This window comes from Myxine glutinosa, chromosome 2 (genome assembly GCF_964187855.1).
Source record: "Myxine glutinosa chromosome 2, kmMyxGlut1.1, whole genome shotgun sequence".
Taxonomy (NCBI): Eukaryota; Metazoa; Chordata; class Myxini; order Myxiniformes; family Myxinidae; genus Myxine; species Myxine glutinosa.
In genome coordinates, this window is record NC_136262.1 from 182,527,080 (window position 1) to 182,550,882 (window position 23,803).

Sequence of the window (23,803 nt, forward strand, 5' to 3'; positions counted from 1 at the left end):
TGATAGTATGTTAGACAGGTGTCTGCGTCAACACTCCGTTTCAGTTGCTCAAATGCAAACTGATGGTCTTCCTGCCACAGGAATGGCACTCCATACTTCAGTAAATCTCAGAGGTGCCACCTTATCCGCAAAGTGGGGAATATGTGGTGACAGTTCATTAGTCCAATGAATCTGCTCAAGTCGTCTTTATCCTCCGGTGACGGCATCTTCCGGATGTTTCAGATCTTCCCTGGATCAGGTGAGATTCCTTGTTTTCTGTAGATCGAGCCGAAGAAGTTGATATGGTCGGTCTTGATGATGCATTTCAAAGAGTTGAAAACCAGACCCTCCCTTCGTGCTACTTTCATCAGGTTCAGAAGATTACGATCATGCTCCTCTTTGGTTCATCCTGATACTCTCACATCATTGGAGATACCAATACAGCCTGGTACTTGCTCGAGTATGCGGTCCATGGCTTGCTGGAACAGATCCTGGCTGACACATAACCCAAAAGGCAATCTCTTGAAGCACCGGTGCCCAAAGAGTGTGTGGAATGTGGTCAAATCCTGGCTTTCCTCATCCAGATGCACAGCCAAATAGCCAGCCCGGGCATCTAATTTTGAGAATATTGTGGCGTCAGCAAATTCTGGGTTCAGCTCGTCTAATGTCGGTGTTTTATGTGGACACCACTTCAGCCAAGAGTTCAGGCATTTCGGATCGAGACATACTCTTAAGCTCCCATCTTTCTTTGCGCTATTACAGATGGAAGAGCACCAATCCGCATGATAGTCTACTTTCCTTATGATACCCTGTTTTTCCATTTTCGTTAGTTCCTCCTTCAACTTCCCTTTGATGTGAACACTACACTTCCTTGGTGTGTCAATCAACGCCTTTGCATCAGGCTTTAGATGAAGCCTCACTTTTCCTTTAAAATTCCCAATGCAGTCAAACTTGTCCAGGAACAGCCTTTTCAAATCATCCACGGAATTCACCTTGTAGGGCTGTTCCTTGTGGCGCATTGGTTTCAGAATCCTTGATGCTGGAGGGGCAGCCTTCAGAAATGTCCTCCGTTGTCCAGCAATGCTGTTTATGGTGACGATGTTGAGCCGTCCACACGCCGGAAGTCCAAGTACTTCAGGTCCAGGTGCTTCAACCACATAGAACCTGTACTTGAACCAATCTGCGTCTTTATATCGACACAAGAGCTTGAGGATTTCGTGGCACTTGATCTCACTGCCATTGTAAGCAGTGAGCTTGGTTCCACCAAGCGGAGTCAGTTTTGACATCAATTTGTTTCCATACATGTCCTTCACAATACGCATTGGCAAAGTATTCCCTGACGCACCTGTATCCACTTTCAACTGCAGTTTGTATACACCTTTCATGCCAGGGCATACAATGTTCAGCAATGTGTACACTTCATCCCTCGTCTCCTTCATACACAGTGCGGATACCCTGATCACGTGAAACGGCTTGGTGTGGTCATAACTGTCATCTCCTGCAATGCCTGGCTATAACTCAATGCCTGGTGAGATCAGATGTGTCCGTCTCAGATTCTGGAGGAGATCTGCAAACAACGTAATTTCAACTTTCCGACTTATTCAGATGTATGGCTTTGCCTGGGAGGCCACACACTCTCTTTTGAGGGACAGGGTTTTGAGGACGTGTCTCACTTAAAACCAGGTCCATGTCGTGCCCGACCTCCTGGTCGAGCAGATGCTTTTGAAAATCATCATGTGGGGTGCTCGCAACAATCAACTCGATAATCCGTTCAGAGAGTTCTGCTTCGGAGAAATTGTACGACCTTCCCTTCCGTCGGCATCGGTTGACGAAATCATCAATGGACTCTCCTTGCTGCCGGAATCTCATCATTTCCAGCCGGTGAATCCGAAATAGTATATAGACCAGTACGTAGTACCAATAGGAGTCGGGGACGTCCCGTGAGACAAAGGTTCTTCATCAATGCACAGCCTATGAAGCAGCAACAACATGTGTTGTTGGAATGGATAACTTCAATGCTGGAGATTCATACTGTAAAGAAAGGGAGGAATAGCACAACCAGTAAAGGACATTAATAGGACTTGTTGTTGCTCTTGCATAAATCATGAGACGATGGGCAATTTAAAGAAGTAAAAGGGATTTCAACCTTGGCCACCAGCATGATGAGCCATGTGCTTGGACAGAAATGCCAAATGTTAACCTCATGTTGGCCTCATGATCTCCCTTCATCACAACAATATACATTCTCCTTAGGAAGCTTTTTTGTGATTATTTTTGTCAGGTCTGGTCTCAATGCCTGGCGAGATCAGACGCGTCCGTCTCAGATTCTGGAGGAGATCTGCAAACAACGTAATTTCAACCTTCCCACTTATTCAGATGGACGACTTTGCCTGGAAGGCCACACTTTCTCTTTTGAGGGACAGGGTAAGTGCTTTTAACCTGGCTGACCTGTTCGTTTTGAAACTTTTGCTCTATTAATTGCTTATCCAAATAGCACTTTAAGTGTTTATTCGAATACGAGTTCATAATCTATCCACACCTCCCTCCCCCAGAGCGTCCAGCACATCTGGGTTCACAACAGGAACAGTTGTCATTGATGGCACTGCATCATTGTGGCTTAGTGCCTGAGCATGTGGAGACACGACGATTGTACAATCCCTTGCAGCCTGGTGTTGAGCAGGTATGGCCTGGCTTTTGTTGAGCACCATGTTGGTGGATTTTATCTTGTATCTTTGTTTAAATGTGGAAATACCAACCGAGTACATGTGCAAAGATGCTGATAATAGTTTGGAAGTTTCTCTGGCTAGCTCTTCAGTGTCGGCATTTTGATTTCCATATTTTATCCCAATTTATAGGAGTCCGACAAGTGTTGAACTTGGAGGTCATTGTCTTTGAATGAGAACATTGTCTTTGTATTCTCTCAAACCCCACACCCTTGAATATGCCTTCTCCCGATACCCATGCTCAGTACAAGTGGCTTCTAAAAAATGGTCAAGTTGGACGTTAAATCCTGGATATATTGTTCGTGTATTACACCCTCCTTTGATCTTGTTTCAGGGTCGATTGCAGATGTGGGTTGACCTGTTTCCTAAGAAGAAGGGACCACCGGGCCCATCCGTCAACATTACCCCTCGCAAGCCACAAAGGTTTGAAAAGTGGATTGTTTGAGATGACTAAACATGGCTGGTCTGTGTGGTGAAGAGATTATCCAGTAAATTGTGGTCAAAGGTTAAATATTTTGGGGTACAGTGTGTGGCTTTTGGAAAGTATTTTTTAAACCAGACTTCAATGCTGGCAAAGTTTCTTTGTCTATCTATCCCTTAATCCTAATACTAGTATGTGGCCTGGAACTTGTATCCCATGGTATCATCTATCTATAATTCCAGTAATCTCTGTGTGTGTGTATGCGACCGCTGTTTCTCGACAACTACCGGTCCGATATACTTTAAACTTGCCAGGTATATTGCTGGGGACCCGAGGATGTGCCTTTTCAAGGTTTCATATTAATCGGACAATTACTTACCGAGCTATGTCCAAAAAACGATTCAACCAATCAGAGAGCAGCGAGCTATCGCGTGTGCCGAACGTGGCGAACACACTCTGCCTCGGACGGCACATTTGAGAGCGTATTCATTTATTTCACGTTGGCAAACTATGTTGGCGTTAAACTATGTTTTAAAACTAATTAAAACTACTTTGCGATTCATCGTAACTGCGATTCGTAACTGCCGTTCGCTTTGGCTTTGCGAATGGACCAAACCATTTCATGTAAATAGAGGGGGGGGGGGGATTGTCACCGTACTCGCAAGCCGTTCGCTTTGGACCAAACCATTTCATGTAAATAGAGGGGGGGATATAATTTTAGATATATATATAGTACGGGCATGCCCTAGTAATTACAAAGGAAGAACCCATCCCGATGGACGTGTTGTTTTCCCCCCAGAATTCCCTTCCCCAGCCCCCCTTTAGTCATTGCCACCCTGTGCCTCCCTGTGCCACCCTGTGCCCGTCCTGTGTACAACCACCAGTTTTCAACTCATTCAGTCCAGCATTTCAGGAGTGTAATGAAGTATAACCAATATGCACACCGACACATATCTCAAATTATATTATGATTATTTATGACTTGCTCTTCATTTTGGTGAGCCAGGTACCAACTGAGATGCATCGTATGGAACACGATGGACGTGATATTAGATGACACAAGTATCACCGGGGAGAAGATGAGTGACATCTTCGTGAAAGGGTGAGCAGGCAACGGATTGCCGAGATGACTTGTGAATTAGTGTTACCAAGGTATCGTTCCCTCCTGTGTTACCCTTTCTTTCCGATCAAAGTTTACAAACGCCTTGATCAAAGTACTTTATAAATGAATGCATTAAGACAATCCTTCAGATAAAGTTAGCGTTTGAAAGAAATGTGACTAGGCCACCATGCTCGTACAGTTCTGCGTGCTCCTCCAGTGAAGCTGTAAAGTCATGTGTTTTAACCTTTGTAAAAACTCCAAACCCAGCAGAGTTAAAATGATCCAGAATGGGGCACGATGGCAATGGAAGTCCTCAATAGCATCACGTGATTAGACTAATAATTGGTGTTCGTGGCCTTCACAGTCGAGGAAAAGTCGAGGCACATTTGAATGAGATCTCGGGGGTAATTTGGGAACACAACCGGAAGTGTGTGACGTCTTCTGTATAATGATCAACTTAGTTATACTTGCAAGTACTTTGATGTTGAAGGGTTTCCAAAAGGCATACTCACTTTGATTCGCTAACTATAAAACTATCCCCCCCCCACCCCCAGGTGATTTTCATTATACTGATAGATTGGATTCATTTGATAGCTAATAGAGCACAGACATGAATGGCCAAATGATGTGCCCCTGTGTCTATGTCCAAGTCCCTTGTATGTTATTTTTCATACGTTGGTCATCTATTGTTTTTCTGCCCACAGTTGGCTGGAAGGTATGAAAGAGCTCAAGCAGCAAACAGATGTTCACTACCGCTCCCTGGGTGGAGAAGGGAATTTCAATTGGCGATTTGTATTCTCCTTTGATTACCTGCCTGCGGAACAGCTCTGTATGCTTTCTCAAAAGGTGTTACAGATACGAATTGGCTATTATTCAATACACCCCCACCCCCACCCCCCCCACCCCCTTTCCTTTCACAAAACTACCACGATCATTTTAAAGTTAAGGACAGTATGTGGACCGGATGCTCCCTTGTAGGTCACACATAGTAAGGTGAAGGTATATTACCCCCTTCCCTGAAGGGCAGTATTGAGCCATCTTGATTTTAACAGTTATTTTGTATTGTAATGGTAATTCTCCTTTAATGGCGTTGGTTTGGGGTGTCGTCATCCTGAGTACTAATTTATAATTATTCCTCTCTGGGCACCACCTCTTCTTCCCCATCAAGGAACACTTTTGGAGTCTCGATGCTACGGAGCAAAGAGTTCCACCGAGACTGAACCTGCAAATCTGGGACAACGACAAGTTCTCTTTTGATGATTTTTTGGGTAAGATACATTACATCACTGTGGCTCGCAGCAGCAGCACTCACTCCTGGTTAAGGTTGTGTGAGACACCTGATTGATTCACCTGTTATCAGGCAGGTATTCATTGAGGATTGGCATTCTATTTAAATGTATGTGTGGTACGATAAACACCCAGCAGGTAGATGTGCAACTACAATTGCTTCACCTGCACAACTACATATAATGTTTACGATACGGTCAACTATTATTTTACATGAGCAGGGGTACCCAGCATTGCCTTTTTTTTCAATATTTAGAATTTTTTATTTTGTCTAAAACACTCCGTGACACTCACTGACTAACCGTTGAAAGTTTGACGAAGATACGATCGACCATCTGAGAGAATTAGCGACACAGACACAGACAAACGGCCCTCTTATCGTATCAATTTGCTTGTCTCACCCAGCGCTGCCTCGTTCCCCAACTCTACCATTTCTGTAGCATTAGCACTTAGTCTGTAGGACAATTTATATTCTCTTATGTAATTGTTGCATAGATCATGCTCAATAAATTTCAAACTCATCAGACTAAGCATTGTCCTGTCGAATTATGATGTCATAATTATGGCACAAATTACGTCATCGCTAACGGCACCTATTCCCCATATGGAGTTATTTACAATGAGCCACGTTTCAATTTTTTCCATAGAGCGGTTTTGGAGATATTGAGGTGCAACGTTTTTCGGTTTTCCCAATATGGCGCCTGTAACACATGACCTATGACGTCATGATTATCATTAAAATATTCCAATGGAGGATGCGCTCCTATGCTGAAAATTTCGTGTCCATCAGACCAACAGTTGCTAAAAAAAATTTTTGTAATCGGATGGATAGGGATTGTATTTGTCGAATTATGACATCATAACGAAGGCACTGATGACATCATTAACATATCTTTTTCCCCATGGGGAGTAGTTGACAATGAGCCAGGTCTCAATTGTTTCCATGGAGTGGTTTCAGAGATAGAGGTGCGAAGTTTTTCCAAATGGCGCCTGTACCACGTAAGCTATGACGTCATAATAATCAAAATATTTTCCAGGAGGAAACCCTCCTATGGTGAAAATTGTGTAAATCAGACGAAGAATTGCAGAGAAAAAATTCATACTGATCGAATCAAGCATTGAACTTGTCGAATTATGACATAATTAAGTTGCCGATGACCATCACTAACATATCTTATTCCCCAAGCAGAGTTTTTGACAGAGCCATGTTTCGATTTTTTTTTCCATGGAGCGGTTTCAGAGATGAGGTGCAACATTTTTTTCGATCTTTCCAAGATGGCGTCTGTACCACGTTACCTATGACGTCATAATTGACATTTAAAAAATTCCACAGGAGGAGGTGCTCATATTCTGAACATTTCGTGCCAATTGGACGAAAAGCTGCAGAGGAATTTTTTTTTTTTCATATTGATCAGATGAGGCGTTGTACTTGTCGAATTATGACGTCATAATTAAGGCACTCCTGATGTCATCATCAACATATCTTATTCCCCATGGGTAGTACTTGACAATGAGCCACGTTTCCATTTTTTCCATTGAGCGGTTTGAGAGATCGAGGTATAACGTTTTTCCAAGATGGCGTCCATACCACGTGACCTATGACATCATAATTATGAATAAAATTTTTTTTTTACAGGCGGAGGTGCTCTTATGGTAAAATTTCGTGTCAATCGGACCAACGGTTGCCGAGAAAATGAATTTTTTAAATGCAGACACGGTACACATACCCAACCGATTGCTTCACCCTGCCTTTTGCTTCACAAGCGCAGGGTAATAACTCAATGGTATTCATAGAATACTTACCCTGCGCAGTCAACTTGGTGTGAGCCAACTCTTCTGTTTTCGAACGTTTCTTTTTTTTAAAAATCCAATATGGCTGCCAGACCACGTGAGCGATGGCATCATAAATTTATATTCTCTAATATAATTGTTGCATAGATCACGCTCAATACATTTCAAACTGATCAGACTAAGCGTTTTCCCTGTCGAATTACGACGTCATAATTAACAACACCTATTCCCCATATGGAGTTCTTTACAATGAGCCACGTTTCAATTTTTTCCATGCAGCGGTTTTGGAGATATAGAGGTGCAACATTTTTCGCCTTTTCCAAGATGGCGCCTGTACCACATGACCGATGACGTCTTGATTATCCTTAAAATATTCTAAAGGAGGAGGCGCTCCGACGGTGAAAATTTAGTGCATCAGACCAACTGATGCATCTGAATCTCGACAAACCACCATCCACCAAGACAGTGCCGAACATTCCTGATCGGACAATTAACCCCACCCCACCAACCGTCTCAAGAACAAGGCCACACCCCCAGAGTGGGACGAGGGGCGTGGAAACTATTGTGACTGGCAAACCATGACCCGAGCTTCGTCATTCGTCGAGCACAACGATGGAGCCATTGGGTGGAACTTGGCGACTGGTCGGGTTGACGTTCAAATGCAGAGGGTGTTCAAATGAATAATGGATATGGTGGCTTGGGGAATCCCCCTCTCCTCCCCCACCCCCTCCCCCACCTCACTCCCTGCCCTCCTGACCCAATTTGTGTTGTGTTGAGGCTCATGGAGTTAATACATGTATCACATGCAGGACAAATCAATTTGGAGATGTTGATGTACTTTGACATGATTTATGAATTTATGAGATTGGTTGCCAATGGATGCTTTCTCTTAAGTTCTGTTTCCTTGTGCCATAATTATATCTATATTTTAACTATTTTCTCTTTCAAAAACTGTATTTAACATGTGAAAAGTAAGGTTGTATTTCTTGGTTCTGTTCCACACACGTAGGTTCCCTCGTGCTGGACTTGCACTGCTTACCCCGTCCCACCAAGACTGCAGCGAAATGCTCACTGAAGAACAGCCATGGGATGGCAACTGATCTCTGCTCTTTGTTTAAACAAAAGAGCATGAAGGGTTGGTGGGCTTGCACAGCTGAGAAAAATGGAGTCCCAGAACTTGTGGTATGACCTTCTGTGTCTTGATGACTAACTTACATCGAGTCCTTGTGGTATTGGGAGATTGTTAATATGGCGCTGTTCAATTACCTGAATACTAATGAATGCATAATTAACCGGAAGTGATGTGTGGTGAAGATTCACCCTTAAAGTCTTGAACAGAAGGGTCTGCAGTTGCTTGTTCATTGCTATACAACAATCCTCTGCATCATGGGTATTATTTTTTAAGTTTTTCTCACAATTGGATTCACCTCCGGGATGTGGGCGCCTTGACTTTGTGTTGGCACTTTGGTGCTCTTTTAGTTGTCCAGAGTAGGTGTGGATTTTCGTTTTAATCTTCTGTTTGATTCTGTGCAGGTGTGGTTTACTTTTGAATGTGTTCTCTAAAATGCTGTTTTTTTTGTTTTGTTTTGTTTTTACTAAGAAATGAAAAACATGTCCATGTTTTGATGCTGCGACCTAGATTACGACCATTAAACCATTAAGATTCTCATGAAAATGCCATTCAACCTTCTTTATAGTGTGCATCACGTGACAGGAAGGGTGCTGTGGAAGCAAGTTCAATGACGTGAATATGAATACAGAGGTGCCAGCTTTCCTTTATGGCCAACTAATTACTCCATTTATTACATCTGAGATTTGGGCAGCAAAGCTTATCGGTATTTTGTCCTTCAAAAGGTCATGGTGAACCTTCTGTTTAAACAGCTGTTGTCCCTGCGGGGACGGTTTACCTCTCCTTATTTGGTTGTTCTCGGTTTTTGATCCAGCTTAAAAAAAAGATTCTACAGATGAGACATGAAAGAACAAACAGAATGTCACACTATTGTCACAGGTCAGCACATCGATCGAAGTCGAGGGAACTGATTAACAAAAAAAATACATCACAGTATCTCGAGAATGGAGGGTGACTGGATAAGTGGGAGGAAATTGGATCGGTAAAGGGGGTAGATAACGGAGGAAATTACATTAGGGATGTGGGGGGAGGGTTGGAGAAACGTGATTCCCCCTTGACCCCACTTCTATCATTGTCTTTTGCTTACTGTTATGGATTCGTCACTTCCGTTGTTGTGGTTCTCATCCACTGTAAACATTTTTGGTTGCATGTACTATTATTATTGTTTAAGTGAAATAGAGATTACTGTTTTCAAAAGGTAAAAAAGTTAGTGTTTTAAAAGAAACCGGAAACCGGACCGGGAACCGGACGAGGAGGAAAAAAAAAGAGGAAGAAGAGGCGGAGCGAGTAAGGTTGGAGAAGGAGCCGAGCTACTTGGAGGTCTGGAGCAAACGCTGGCGAACGGGGGTCACTAGCGAACTTTGGGGTTTCCTGGGAAAGGGATTCCTGCGACAGAGTTGTTGTCGCTGTGACAGATAAACCTGCGTGACAGGTTTTGCGGTTGATTCCGAAGAGAATCATTGAAGTGCCGTTACGTCTCGAATGGACCGTTGGCCATTTTGCCTCACGCTGGATTTTCGCATCGCTCCAGGTTTTTCACCTCGCTTCAACCATTTCACCGCATCCAGACGTTAACCTGGTGTGTGTGTGTAACGTGGATTTTGAGTGTGAATTTGCGGTTCGCCGATTGGGAGCCGTTGAACGTCCATACCCGAAGGTGTGATTTCCCAGCCGCCTCTTGCGGATACCTTTGCCCATCTTTGGCAGTGTGACTGTCAACCGAGCGGGATTCTGGTCTCGATACAGCATCGTTCTGACGATCACTGGAGCGTGGATCGACCTTGGCTTGAAGCCGGGATAGAGACATTGGGAATGTTATTTTCGCTCACTTGGAGCACAGTGAGTTATATTGTACGAAACTGATGGTACCATCATAGGAATGATATATTGGTTGTACAATTGATTAATATTGTTATTGTACTGTTATTCTTGTGTGACCTTAATGCAATACTTGTTTGTTGGTAACAATTGGCGTGGTTTCACCATTCATCTTTGACATACAGAATAACACATCTTTCTGCCGTGACTCCTCTCGAGGCTCGGAGGTACACCGTGACCGAGGTTTGGGGAGGAGCACGTAACACTTACCTCCTCTGCTCCTCCCACCATGCTCAATCCAGTTGTTCCTACTCTTTTCTAATAAATAAATCCATTCATAACAATTGATCATGCATGTAAATTATTATTAAATAATACTCATTCAGGAGAGTAATATCCAATTAATGTAAGTGATGAAATCAATAACCAAGTCCACCTTCTCTCCCATTGATTGATCCGCTATATAATCTTCATTGCCAGACGTAGTGCCTGGGACTCGTTTCTCAACAAGAGTTCATGGAACACCTTAGCCCACACAGTCTTGAGAAAAAGGACATGAGAAGGGTTTTTTAAAACTCTTCCTTTGCGTTTCTGAGCACAATCTATATTTGTAACAAGACGCCATTTTGTCTGAATCTCGATATTCCCCGATGACAAAAAAGGCCATGAGTGGCAAATTTGATTGGTCTTGAATCTCTCGATGGTGTCAAATGGTGTAATATTTTGTCCAAGTACTGCTAAACTGGAGGATTTTGGAAGTGCCAGAAAGGATATTTGTGTTCTACAGTATTCAAGTACAGTGTATAATTCAATATAAATAAATAAATGTTAAAATTTAAAGGTTGTCTGGGAGTGGCACCATGCTCTGATTTCCACTAATGGTATCCAGGGTTTCTTCTACACCAACTACCAGATTTTTCTCTCCACTAATATGCAGGAGTTTGCTTTGGACAAAATCCAATCATTTTTTGGACCTCTATAGGCCAGTATAGCTTCAAGTTGTATTGTGGGACTAATGTTCTTGATGCACATCGAGACCACAACATCACTGGACAATTTATCTCCACGTTGCAGCTGGCTCCGCTCGGTGCAAGATGCCAACAAATCCCTCTGCCCATCTGAGAAAAATAGGAATTGGTTGTCTATCTGGAACATGTCTTTTGGTGCAAGGAAGATCCATATTCTCAATTTGTCACTTCATTTTGATTGGCAGGCAAATTTCCCAATTCCTTTTTGGAAAGTGACAATTTCTGGAGCTCTTGGGCTTTCATGGTGAACGATAACACATCTTTAGTAGATTACATTTCAGGGTTGGCCACCACGTAAAAACTGTCAACTGGGCCAAATCCAAACTTTGCTGTCCTCTGTAAGGGTGTATGTAGAACAACTTCATCAAGAATGGCATGGATTATGGCTCTCCGCTGTTGACTGGTGGTGATGCTGCTCCTTCCAATATTGAGGCTGTAGAATGCAAGGCGTCTGTGGAATCACTATTCAGGAAGCTGTCTTTGGATCTACATATCGCTTACCACAGCCAGGTTGGTGGCCTCCCATTTCTTTAAATTATTGGCTGTATTCTTGCTTTGCTTCTTCAGCCCTCTCACCTTGTTGTCCAGCCATTGCCCCTCCAAGTCGCACGTTCTGAGATAAATCCTTTCCTTGGTACCTTCCTGAAGTCCAAACTCAACACTCGCCTGCATTCTTTCATATCCCTCTTTTTTGCTCAAGGAACCTTATTCTTGAGTCAGTGGTCGACCTCTTCCTTACTGGATCTTAAATCTGCTACCCACTACCACCCTGTCATGCTTTCTTGTATTTCCCTTACTGAGCTTTGTTATTCCCACTCAGAATGTTCGCATGCTTCTGCAATTCCTCAACTTGTGCTGTGGATTCTTTGTTGTTGTCCCACTGTTTTTCCTTTGTCCCAATGTATCATCTGATATATTGCCCCCTGTTCTGCTCTTTCTTGAGCTGTACCTGTGTAAAGAAAATTGCTTCCACAAATGGGGGAACAATGGGATGTTTAAATGGAGGTGAGGATTCTAGCTTTGACTTGGGTAGCGTAAATAGTAGTAGGTTGGGGAAGATGTAGTGGAAGATGAAAGAGTAGGAAGAAATAGTAGTGGAAGAAGATGCTGGAAGACGCTTGCTTGCAACTTAAGGGGCTGGGGATGAGTGGAGGAAATAAGGGGGTAGGTGGAGCAATACCTTGAGCGGCGGTGGGATAAAAATAAAAACAAAGGTCAACACGTCGCTTGTAGTGGTTGAGATGCAGACACTTGGACTCTTCCTTCTGCCGATTGAGCACAAGACCTTCTGATTTATTGGCATCAACCTCCACTTGAGAGATGGGAATTGAGACTTTAGAGAAGAGCTGTGTCAATCTTGAGTATAGCCCTAACACTTCAAATGAAGGCCTTGCTCATTGTGAACAGCTCAGAATGGATCTGTCTGAGGAGAATAACAATGTGACTAGCTTTGATGTTCAGCTGTAGATTGTCTACCCAAGACAGGCTGTGGCTGATGGTGTCTTAAGTGCTTCACATACTGCACTTCTCCTGGTTTGATTCCCATAAAAGTGGAATGGGGAATCTTGGTGCTGGATTCTTGTGAAAGAAAGCTATCATAATTTGTGTCGGTGGTGTTGTGGGTAGGCTTCTTCTAGTTTGTTTAACATGGATAGTTTCACATGAAGATGGTTGATAACTTCTCTTTTGAACAGGGGAAGTTGGAGATGACTTTGGAGATCCTGCCAGAAAAGGAAGTGGAGAATTATCCTGCTGGTCAAGGAAGAAAAGAACCCAACATGAACCCCAAGTTGGAGGAACCAAAGTAATTTGCATTGGCGAGATATTTAGCTCTTTGATAATGAAGTATGCACTGTTTATTTTATGAGTAGAAAATAAAACATAACCACCTTTAGAGGCCATTTTTCCCCGCAAAGCGGGGGTTGGCCTTTTTCGGGAACCATGGTTGTTGTTGTTTTTCGGTCCCCTTTTTGAAGCAATGTTTTACGGCCGGATGCCCTTCCTGACGCCAACCCTTTTTGCCGCCTTTAACGACAAACAGGGAATTACCAGTGAACTGGTACTCAATTAGCCGACCTCGGAAGGATGACAGGCTGAGTCAACCCCCCTGGCGTTAATTCAGCGATCGACCGGGATTCGAACCCAGGATCCTTGGATCCTAAAGCCGGCACCCTAGCCGCTAGCCCAACACCAGGTTTATGAGTATCAGATGAAATAATTTGCAGGTAACCAGCTGGGGCTCTTGCCTTTGCTCAGCAATGTTTTGTTACACAAAGTGTCGCCCAAATTTGGATTTAGCACATTTGGTATAAAGAACCAGGAAATGAATACATTGCAAGAAGAAGTGGAGAAAGGCAACATGGAGTCGGTACAGTGTATCCATTTCAACACCAAAAACTGCATTCATCATTTATTTACATTATTTACCATCAACATAAAATAGAGTAATGCAATCTCCTCTCAGAGTTTACATCACAATAATGATATTACAATAATGATATTACAATAATGACATTACAATAATGATATTACAATAATGATGTTACAATAATGATATTACAATAATGATATTACAATAATGATATTACAATAATGATATGACAATAATGATATGACAATAATGATATGACAATAATGATATTACAATAATGATATTACAATAATGATATTACAATAATGATATTACAATAATGATATTACAATAATGATATTACAATAATGATATTACAATAATGATATGACAATAATGATATTACAATAATGATATGACAATAATGATATGACAATAATGATATTACAATAATGATATTACAATAATGATATTACAATAATGATATTACAATAATGATATGACAATAATGATATTACAATAATGATATTACAATAATGATATTACAATAATGATATTACAATAATGATATTACAATAATGATATGACAATAATGATATTACAATAATGATATGACAATAATGATATGACAATAATGATATGACAATAATGATATTACAATAATGATATTACAATAATGATATTACAATAATGATATTACAATAATGATATTACAATAATGATATTACAATAATGATTTACAATAATGATATTACAATAATGATATGACAATAATGATATGACAATAATGATATTACAATAATGATATTACAATAATGATATTACAATATTGTAATGTAATCTCTTGTACTATCAAAGTGTAAAATATTATAATATTACTTGGTTGTGAAATGAGTCCATCTGGCTGGACTTAAGTGTGGGCACCACCCCATCCCTTATGTAGCATCAAAATAGGCTCCAAATCAGACTAAACCTAATTATCAACTCAGACTATCAAACTAAACTATCTGCCCGACAAACCACTATTTATGTTATGACCAGCTGCCGCTTCCTGGTCCAACAAAGATACCATTGCAACATCACTTCTGCACTACATATCTGGGAGCATCCCGTGGATGCTGTGGGATACTTGAGTTCCACCGATCTTTTTGCTTCATGAAGGACCGAGGCTACAACATAAACTAAAACAGCACTCGGAAGAGAGCATACTTCCGCCAGGTTTAACAGTTTACATTTTGTATCCCACTGATGGGTCATATCTTGATCCAGACCTGAACCAACATCTAATCGGCCTTGTTATTGTAACTTACCCAACTCATCCACCATGTTTTGTCAAAAGTCGTCCACAACTTTGAAATGTCGTGCTTATATATCGTTTTTGGCTCTGTCACTCAATGGTGAAGAATCATTTTAAATTTTCAAAAGAAATTATCGTATCCGGATCCAGATTCGGATTTTCACCAAAATCAAATCAATTTGGCTTCGTCGCACAACCAATCTGTCCACCAAGTTTACTCCGAATCTGCCTGTAACAGAGATATCATGCTATATATCGTTTTTGGCCCTATCATTCAATGGTGAAAAATCACTTAATAATTAACTGATCCAGATCCGGATCGTCACCAAAATCGAATAATTTCGGCCGTGTCGCATATCCAACCTCCACCTAATTTTGTCCGAATCCGTCCACAACTTTTTTGAGATATCGTGTTCACAGCGACAGGCAGACAGACAAACAGGTGTGAAAGCATAACCTCCACCCACCTTCAGTGGTGGAAGTAGATAGTGCAATACGAGAAGAAACATTAGACTGATATCATTGTGTGGTGGGGGAAGGGGATGGGAGAGGCGAGAAAATGGGTTGGAAGGAACAACCGAGAGTAAGGTGTATACCTGCAGTCCTTAACCTGTAATTATAATGGAATAATTTGTGCAAATGTAATTCAACTGTTTTGTCTTGGATTTCATATGCAGTAGTACCATTTTTAATATCTGAGATTCTTTACCCATTTTGGACAAAACTCATAGCTCTCCATAAGGAGTTGCAGAGCATGAACGATGAAAAAAAGGTGTCTTAAATGATGAAAAATGGAGGCAAAAGTAGCTGCTTGTGTTGTAAAATCTACTCGAACCATCAACTAGTTTGTTAATTAACTGGTTTCTTGTACCATTAACTAAGTTATTTGTTATCAAATGTTCGTACGGTTTTGGAATACCAGATGCACTTTCTATATTTTTAAGGTTGTTATGGAAATGCTTGAAAAAGTAGATGGCTTTAATGTCAGTTGGTCCATACTTCGACTGTTGTGATAAATCTTAGATCATTGGTTTTATGGTGAAGTTAAAATAACTAGCAACGGTACCCGCCCTACGGGCGGGGCTTCAATTGGGAAGCCCAATTGAAACGGCAAAATATCAGAAATTGAAGGCTTTTTTTATTTTCAACGATTCATATAAACATCCATTGAATCATATCACAGGCAAATCATCAAAATCTAAACAGTACATAGCGCCCATTTTGGAAAAAGATTGAATTCTGCAAAACGGAAGCGGCCGCTACACGTCTTTCTCAGTGGCATGTTTATGTGTGAAGAGTGCGTGCCAAATCTAACACGGAAGCGGCCGCTACACCTTTTCTCAGTCGCTTTGCACACGCTGCAGTGTTACTTCGGAGCCGCACGTTTATATAGGAAGAGTTCGTCAGGAGTCGATCTTACTCTCTCCTGGTACGTAGAATAAACAGTATTTGTAGAATTTCAACAAAAGCCACATCACTGTTCATATCGGTAAATATTATTCCATCGTGTTTGGGAAAATATGAAAACTTGGAAAAATTGGAAAAACAATATAGCCTATTTTACTCCCAGGGGTCCCAGGAATACCCACCCAAAATATCGTTGCGATCGGTTCAGCCGTTTTTGCGGTACCTTCAAACGGACGGACGGACATTTGGTGAATTATAGTAAGATTGTCATGCTCCATTGAAATATTGCTCATCAAAAAGAAAAAGGTAATTTCATATTGCTCAAATCAGTCGCTATATTTCCCCATACAACCCCCTGACTTTCTTCCTTGTTTTTCCCCTCACCTCAATCTCCTACTTTTTCCTTTTCTCCCCTCTTGCGCTTTCTTTTCTGTTTTATTCTTCTCGGATTTACATTTGCACATACTTCCACCTTGTCCTTGTCTCCGTATTGTCTACATAAAGAGCCAATGCTGCAAATAATTAACCATCAACCCGTGTTTCCACAGACGGCCAGATGTATCCTTCCTTTGGTTTACATCACCTTGGAGGACATTGAAGTACATTGTGTGGCGAAGATTCAAATGGCTCTTTATTGGCCTCATCATTCTCATTCTAATTGTGCTCTTCTTTTTGGTCTTCTTCTATTCATTCCCGGTGAGTCTTGAATTTTTATTTTTTACAAGGGCAGAAATTTTCTTCCACCTTTGCCTCTTACTAGTTAAATGATATTTTTTGGATCCATAGAGGAACTATAGGCTGAGGAATTATAAGGGAAGTGGGGGACGGGGGGGGGGGGGGGGTTGAGCGGGGTTAGGGGGGATAATATCGCAAGTCAGAAAACCCCTTGGTGAGTAGGGATATTGTTTCGTAATATCATTAATTTTATGTTATTGTCACGAGTGTCATTATTATTAGCCTGGTGTTGGATTAGTGGTTAGGGTGCTGGCTTAGGATCCTAGGATCCTGTGTTTGAATCCCGGTTGATCGCTGAATTAACGCCGGGGGGTTGACTCAGCCTGTCATCCTTCCAAGGTCGGGAAATTGAGTACCAGCTTGCTGGGATGAATGATCCCGGTGTGTACCCCGATTTAGAATAGGTACACCGTATCCCTGCGCATCGTAAGAGGCGACTAAGGGTTGGCATCGGGAAGGGCATCCGGCCATAAAAACATTGCCTCAAACAGGGAACCATGATTGTCATGGGGCCCTGCAAGGCTAACCCCCGTGCTAACGGGGAAAAATGGCCTTAAAACGATCATTCATTCACAAGTGTCATTATTAATGTTGTAATGAGAAGCGGCTTTGGAAAAATGGCATGAAAAACTCCTTAGAAGAACTCCACAGAAGCAGCAGGAAGTGTCTGTATTATTAAACCTTGTGGGGTATGTAGACTACAGTAGATCTTCAATGAGGTGCATTCGTCGACGTGATAAGCATCGACTGATGTCTGGATTCCTCAAATTTCTTTCAATTTAGTGTTAAACAGCATTAGCAACTGTATAAAAAGGTAATCTAATGTGTATGTGGTTTATAATATTTTTGCTTTTGGTAGAGGTACTCCCACAAATGTCACAATAATCTATTTATGCACATTAAGACAGCATTTGTTCAAGGAGGAAAAATCCTTTGGGGGAGATGGGACAGTATTTGTATTAATATTGTTTTGTAATAACATTAATATTATGCTATTATATTTTGTGTTGTTGTTACTTTTGTTTTTAGAAGTGGTCTTGGAAAAACGCCATGATAAAGCTATCTTAACACGGATATACACATCAACATGCAACCCCATTAGCAAGGAAATCCCAAACCCCTCTTGGTGGAGAAAACCCTCTTGGGGAGAGGGGGGGGGGGGGGAATGAATTCACGACGACCTTTATTTTGTGACCCTTCATCCTCCTGTCATGTTTGGTTGAGATTGGATAAGTAACTACCGAATTTATCATGGTCAAAAATCCAATTTATCATGGCCATTCAGACAGACAGACACGAAATTACATATTTTGGTATGATGTCAGTCATAACTTTGAATATAACAAAACAAGTCGTCCCAGATATGAAAATGAAAGCACCACCTTAGTTCAGGATTTTCTTATTAGTGGTGCTTTTGCTTCCAAATATGTGCCCTCCCAACTAAGAGTTGTTTGTTTTACGAAGTCATCCCAAAAATATGCAAATGGAAAATAACTGTGAATTCAAGATGAAGTCATTTACATTTGTAGTACTTATTTTATAGAAATACATACTCCAGTACGGTATATTAAATATATCTATGTTGACTCGGTAATGTATTTGCAAAAGCATCATGAGAGAGAATTTATTTATTTATTTATTTATTTTACAAATAAATGCAATCTAGATATTTACAATATAAAGCTTTACTATATTTAACTTGGAAATTAGACAAATTTAGTAGATATAACTTGGAAACTAGAAAATACATTCTATAGAACTTGTAGTTAATGCATTATCTAGTTTATAACTTAAATTCTAGACAAGGCATTCATTAGATATAACTACAGGAAACTATATAATGCATTTACTAGATATAACTTGGGAACCTCAAAATACATTTACTAGTTATAACTTGGGAATTAGACAATGCATAAACTATAACTTAGAAACTAGATAATGCATTGATTAGGTATAACTAAAGAAAACTACATAATGCATTTACTAGATGTCCCAACTTGGGAACGAGATAATGCATTTACTATAACTTGGAGATGAGACAATGCATTCATTAAGTATAATTACAGGAAACTACATAATGCATTTACTAGATATAACTTGGGAACTAGATAATGCATTTACTATAACTTAGAGACGAGATAATGCATTCATGAAGTATAACTACAGGAAACTATATGATGCATTTACTAGATATAACTTGGGAACTAGATAATGCATTTACTATAACTTAGAGACAAGATAATGCATTCATTAAGTATAACTAAAGAAAACTACATAATGCATTTACTAGATATAACTTGGGAACTAGATAATGCATTTACTATAATTTAGAGACGAGATAATGCATTCATTAAGTATAACTACAGGAAACGAGATAATGCATTTACTAAATATAACTTGGGAACGAGATAATGCATTTACTAGATATAACTTGGGAACTAGATAATGCATTTACTATAACATAGAAACTAGATAATGCATTAATTAGGTATAACTACAGGAAACTACACAATGCATTTACTAGATATAACTTGGGAACTAGATAATGCATTTACTATAACTTAGAAACTAGATAATGCATTGATTAGGTATAACTACAGGAAACTACGTAATGCATTTACTAGATATAACTTGGGAACTAGATAATGCAATTACTATAACTTAGAAACTGGATAATGCATTAATTAGGTATAACTACAGGAAACTACATTATGCATTTACTGGATATAACTTGGAAACTAGATAATGCATTTACTATAACTTAGAAACTAGATAATGCATTCATTAAGTACAACTACAGGAAACTACATAATGCATTTATGAGATATAACTTTGGAACAGGATAATGCATTTACTATAACTTAGAAACTAGATAATGTATTGATTCAGTATAACTACAGGAAACTACATGATGCATTTACTAGATATAACTTGGGAATGAGATAATGCATTTACTATCACTTAGAGACTAGATAATGCATTGATTAGGTATAACTACAGGAAACTACATAACGCATTTACTAGATATAACTTGGAACTAGATAATGCATTTACTATAACTTAGAAACTAGATAATGCATTCATGAGGTATAACTGCAGGAAACTACATGATGCATTTACTAGATATAACTTGGGAACTAGATAATGCATTTACTATAACTTAGAGACAAGATAATGCATTCATGAGGTATAACTGCAGGAAACTACATGATGCATTTACTAGATATAACTTGGGAACTAGATAATGCATTTACTATGACTTAGAGACAAGATAATGCATTCATGAGGTATAACTGCAGGAAACTACATGATGCATTTACTACATTTAACTTGGAAACTAGACGATCATTTAACATCACCATGTTTTGATAACCCCTTGATCTTTTTTTGTTCTCATTGACTACCTTAGTCACCTGCACTTTCCTTTCACATTTATCCAGTTTGACAGCTTTTACTGCACGATCACATTACCTTTGTCGACCTACCCTGCTGTCTTCCATCATACTGTCCATTTGGTCCTTATAAACGAGATAATGTTTCTTTGTCTGTCTCTTTCATCATTCCTAGTCTCCATTTTCCCATTTTCCCCATGTCTGGTGTTCACTTCCTAACGCAACCCACCCCCTTCCCACACCTGCCACTCAACTCTTTGTATTTTAAGAAATAGTTTCACCTGGTTCTCAGGGCCCTCTGTTCCGGTCCAATAAAACAACAAAGTATGAATCACACGATGACAATGCGCCATATTCTTTAAAGTTTGGTTTCACCAACAGCACATGCCTTTGCCTTTACAGGAATACCTTGCAATGAAGATCATCAATCCTAAATGAATCGAAAGCTCGTGAGAAGAAACTGCCTCATCAAGCATTATGACTTTACGATTTGTTGGTTGTCACAATCTGTCACCTTTTCACAAAGCAAAACGCAACACTATGTTGGAGGAGGTGCGGTGGATGGCGTTTGTCCTGTTTCAGCACTTGTTTACATGTTATATACCAATGCAGAAAGTGTCCTTGCTGGAATGTTTGTGTGGAAAGTTTACTTATCGGCACTTGTTGGAATAAAAATAATTTTCTGATCTTTGCACTTTCTTTGAACAAACCTGCTGCTTCCGCCTCTTTCTGCAGATTCATAGACCCCGAATGATGCTTCTGTCAATTCAGGTCCTCCAGCACAACTATGGAGTACCTTCGAGCAGTTTTCATTACCAGGCCAATCTAAGCCATTATGCCGCCATGTTTGATGAGCCTGAGCAAACGGTCCATGTCTTCCCCTCCAGGAGTGGGGGAATGCGAGGGACATGTGATTCACATTTTGAAAGATTAATATCCAGCCTTTATAATCACATTACCGTATTTTTCAGGCAAACAAATATATATGGAGTACAAGTCGAATTTAGCTTATTTCCCTATTTTTCTTTCCTTCATACATAGATAATTCAATTTGGAGTATAATACGAAGCTAGATAAACTACAGTAGTTAGCAAAACTGTCATTCAGAACAAGAGGTTTTAATTCCTCCATGACACCCAACACATTATTATTTTTCAACATGTTGGCTTGTAACCTGATGTTGGTTTAGCGGTTAGGGTGCAGGCTTGGGATCCGAAGATCCTGAGTTTTAGTCCCAGTCGATCGCTGAATTAACGCCAGGGGGGTTGACCTCAGCCTGTCATCCTTCCGAGGTCGGCAAATTGAGTGCCAGCTTGCTGGGATGAATGATTCTGGGGTGTACCCCGATTTAGAATAGGTACACCGTATCCCTGCGCATCGTAAGAGGCGACTCAGGGTTGGCGTCAGGAAGGGCATCCGGCCATAAAAACATTGCCTCAAACAGGGAACCATGATTGTCATGGGGCCCGCAAGGCTAACCCCCGCTCTGGCGGGGAAAAATGGCATTAAAACGATCATTCATGTTTGTTATCAGAGGTGCAGTATTTAAAATGAGCTACAGAATCATTATCAGCACTGGCTCATACCACATTACATTTTGCCAGTTCCGAACACGTTTCTCGCTGACGCCATACTTCCTGTGCACAACCATATTCTTGCCATTTTCCTCGGTAAACTTAACTCGCAACTTAAAAGCTGCCGTATAGGACTTGCGTGACTTTAAGGGAGGACGCCTTTTGATGTGACGTGGATGGATGCATATTATGAGGATTGAAAGGGATTGGTGAATTTGTGCTCATTACTAATTGGATAATTTTGCATGTGTCGATGAGTGGATTGATTAACTGCTAATCCAATCGGCAAATCTTTTCTACCCCTTTTCTACCTGATCTTTTCTACCCCTGTTAATTCCCCCCAGATCCACTTTTCTGAAATACCGACTTCTTTCCTGGAAGTCCTAGCTGTGTCCATGTTTTGTTTTTTTACCTCTCCGACCCCCGACCCCTTCACACGCCTTCCCCCCCCCCCCCCCCCCAAGAAGCCCTCTCCCTCCCACAGATTTCCCGATGTCCCTGCTCTCAAATGGTGTACTTGTGTGCTTCCCCCTTTCTCCCCATCTTGTCTCCCGCTCCCTTGATTTCGTCTGTCAGTTTGTCTTTTTGTCATTAATGTTAGCTCTTGCACAAGCCTCGATCTTGTATTAAAAAAAAAAAAAAAAGTTCTGGAAAAGCTTTTGTTTTAAATTTTCCAATTACACAATTTATTTCAGAAAATATGACACTTCGCAATATTTTTTTTCCATGTCTTAAACCATAGATAAGTCGATTCTGTGTACAAGTCGAGGCGTGCACTTCCGAGGAAAAAGGTATCGAATTGTACGCCAAAAATACAGTGCTCATTCGTCTCCATCACCTTTCCTTCAATAAATAATTGGCATTCATAACCTGTTTCATTGTTTGCTAAATTCTGAAACTCGCTCATATGCTTGATTTGAGTGGTGTTTGATTGTAAATTGGTGCAAGGAGGAGAGTATGGGATTTGCATATCATTTTATTGACGAGACTAAAGACTCATCACAAGACTCATCACAAGACTCAAGTCTAGAAAAAGACTAGACTAAAGTCCAAGTCATCAGACTAAAGTCTAAAGTCATCACTAGACTAGACTAAAGACTCATCACTCACTAAAGATCTGCAACACAAATCACGAACACATGCAAACAAATTCATGAGCCAACACTGGAATCTACTTCAGGTGAACACAACCGCTAACCTTGGTGGAAGTGATTTAACTGCCCAGAGAGAGCACTCTGGATACTAGTGATGCCTTCTTTGTGACGTCACTTTTCACGAATCAATTACCGGGGTAATCGAGGAGGAATTTTCGACCTCCATTCCCCAATGGGATGCCACAACCCACAGGAGTCGTCAACGCTTTATCCAAAAGGTGATTGTAAAGCAAGGAATGGGCACTTACCATTTTTAGTCTTTGTAAAGTACATTTGCCAATGTAGTCTTGTAAAGAACATCAAGTCAAAGAAAACACAAGTACTATATACACATAGATATTACGTATTGTGGTTGACTCGAGGTCAAATCCTCCACCGACATGATCATCAATTTTGTGATGGATTTCGAAATGGACCATTCGCCATCCGCTGGGAAAGACGAACAGCTATCCACTTCCGTTTTTTGGAGTACAGATAGTTCGAAGGAGAATCTGTCACCCAGCTGGATCTGGTCAGACAGTAATGGTGCCAATTAATGGTAAAGGAATACGAGGTTGTCATGAATCATTGGTTCCATCTGAGTGATGGCCTTCGTTACGCACCTGCACTACTTATG

General features: G+C 40.6%; 1 protein-coding gene across 5 annotated transcripts in view; it reads left to right on the forward strand.

Moving 5' to 3' along the window:
- DYSF (dysferlin) overlaps positions 1-21,145 on the forward strand; it is a 221,820-nt gene extending 200,675 nt beyond the window's left edge. For all 5 annotated transcript variants that reach the window (XM_078772024.1, XM_078772026.1, XM_078772022.1 and 2 more), the window contains 10 exons: positions 2,261-2,403; positions 2,532-2,659; positions 3,037-3,125; positions 4,130-4,225; positions 4,930-5,071; positions 5,394-5,493; positions 8,313-8,485; positions 12,973-13,082; positions 16,881-17,028; positions 20,862-21,145. In XM_078772024.1, coding sequence (XP_078628150.1) covers positions 2,261-2,403; positions 2,532-2,659; positions 3,037-3,125; positions 4,130-4,225; positions 4,930-5,071; positions 5,394-5,493; positions 8,313-8,485; positions 12,973-13,082; positions 16,881-17,028; positions 20,862-20,897 — 1,165 coding nt within the window. In that variant the 3' untranslated portion in view covers positions 20,898-21,145. The remainder of the gene's footprint in view (positions 1-2,260; positions 2,404-2,531; positions 2,660-3,036; positions 3,126-4,129; positions 4,226-4,929; positions 5,072-5,393; positions 5,494-8,312; positions 8,486-12,972; positions 13,083-16,880; positions 17,029-20,861) is intronic.
- Positions 21,146-23,803: the final 2,658 nt, after the last annotated feature.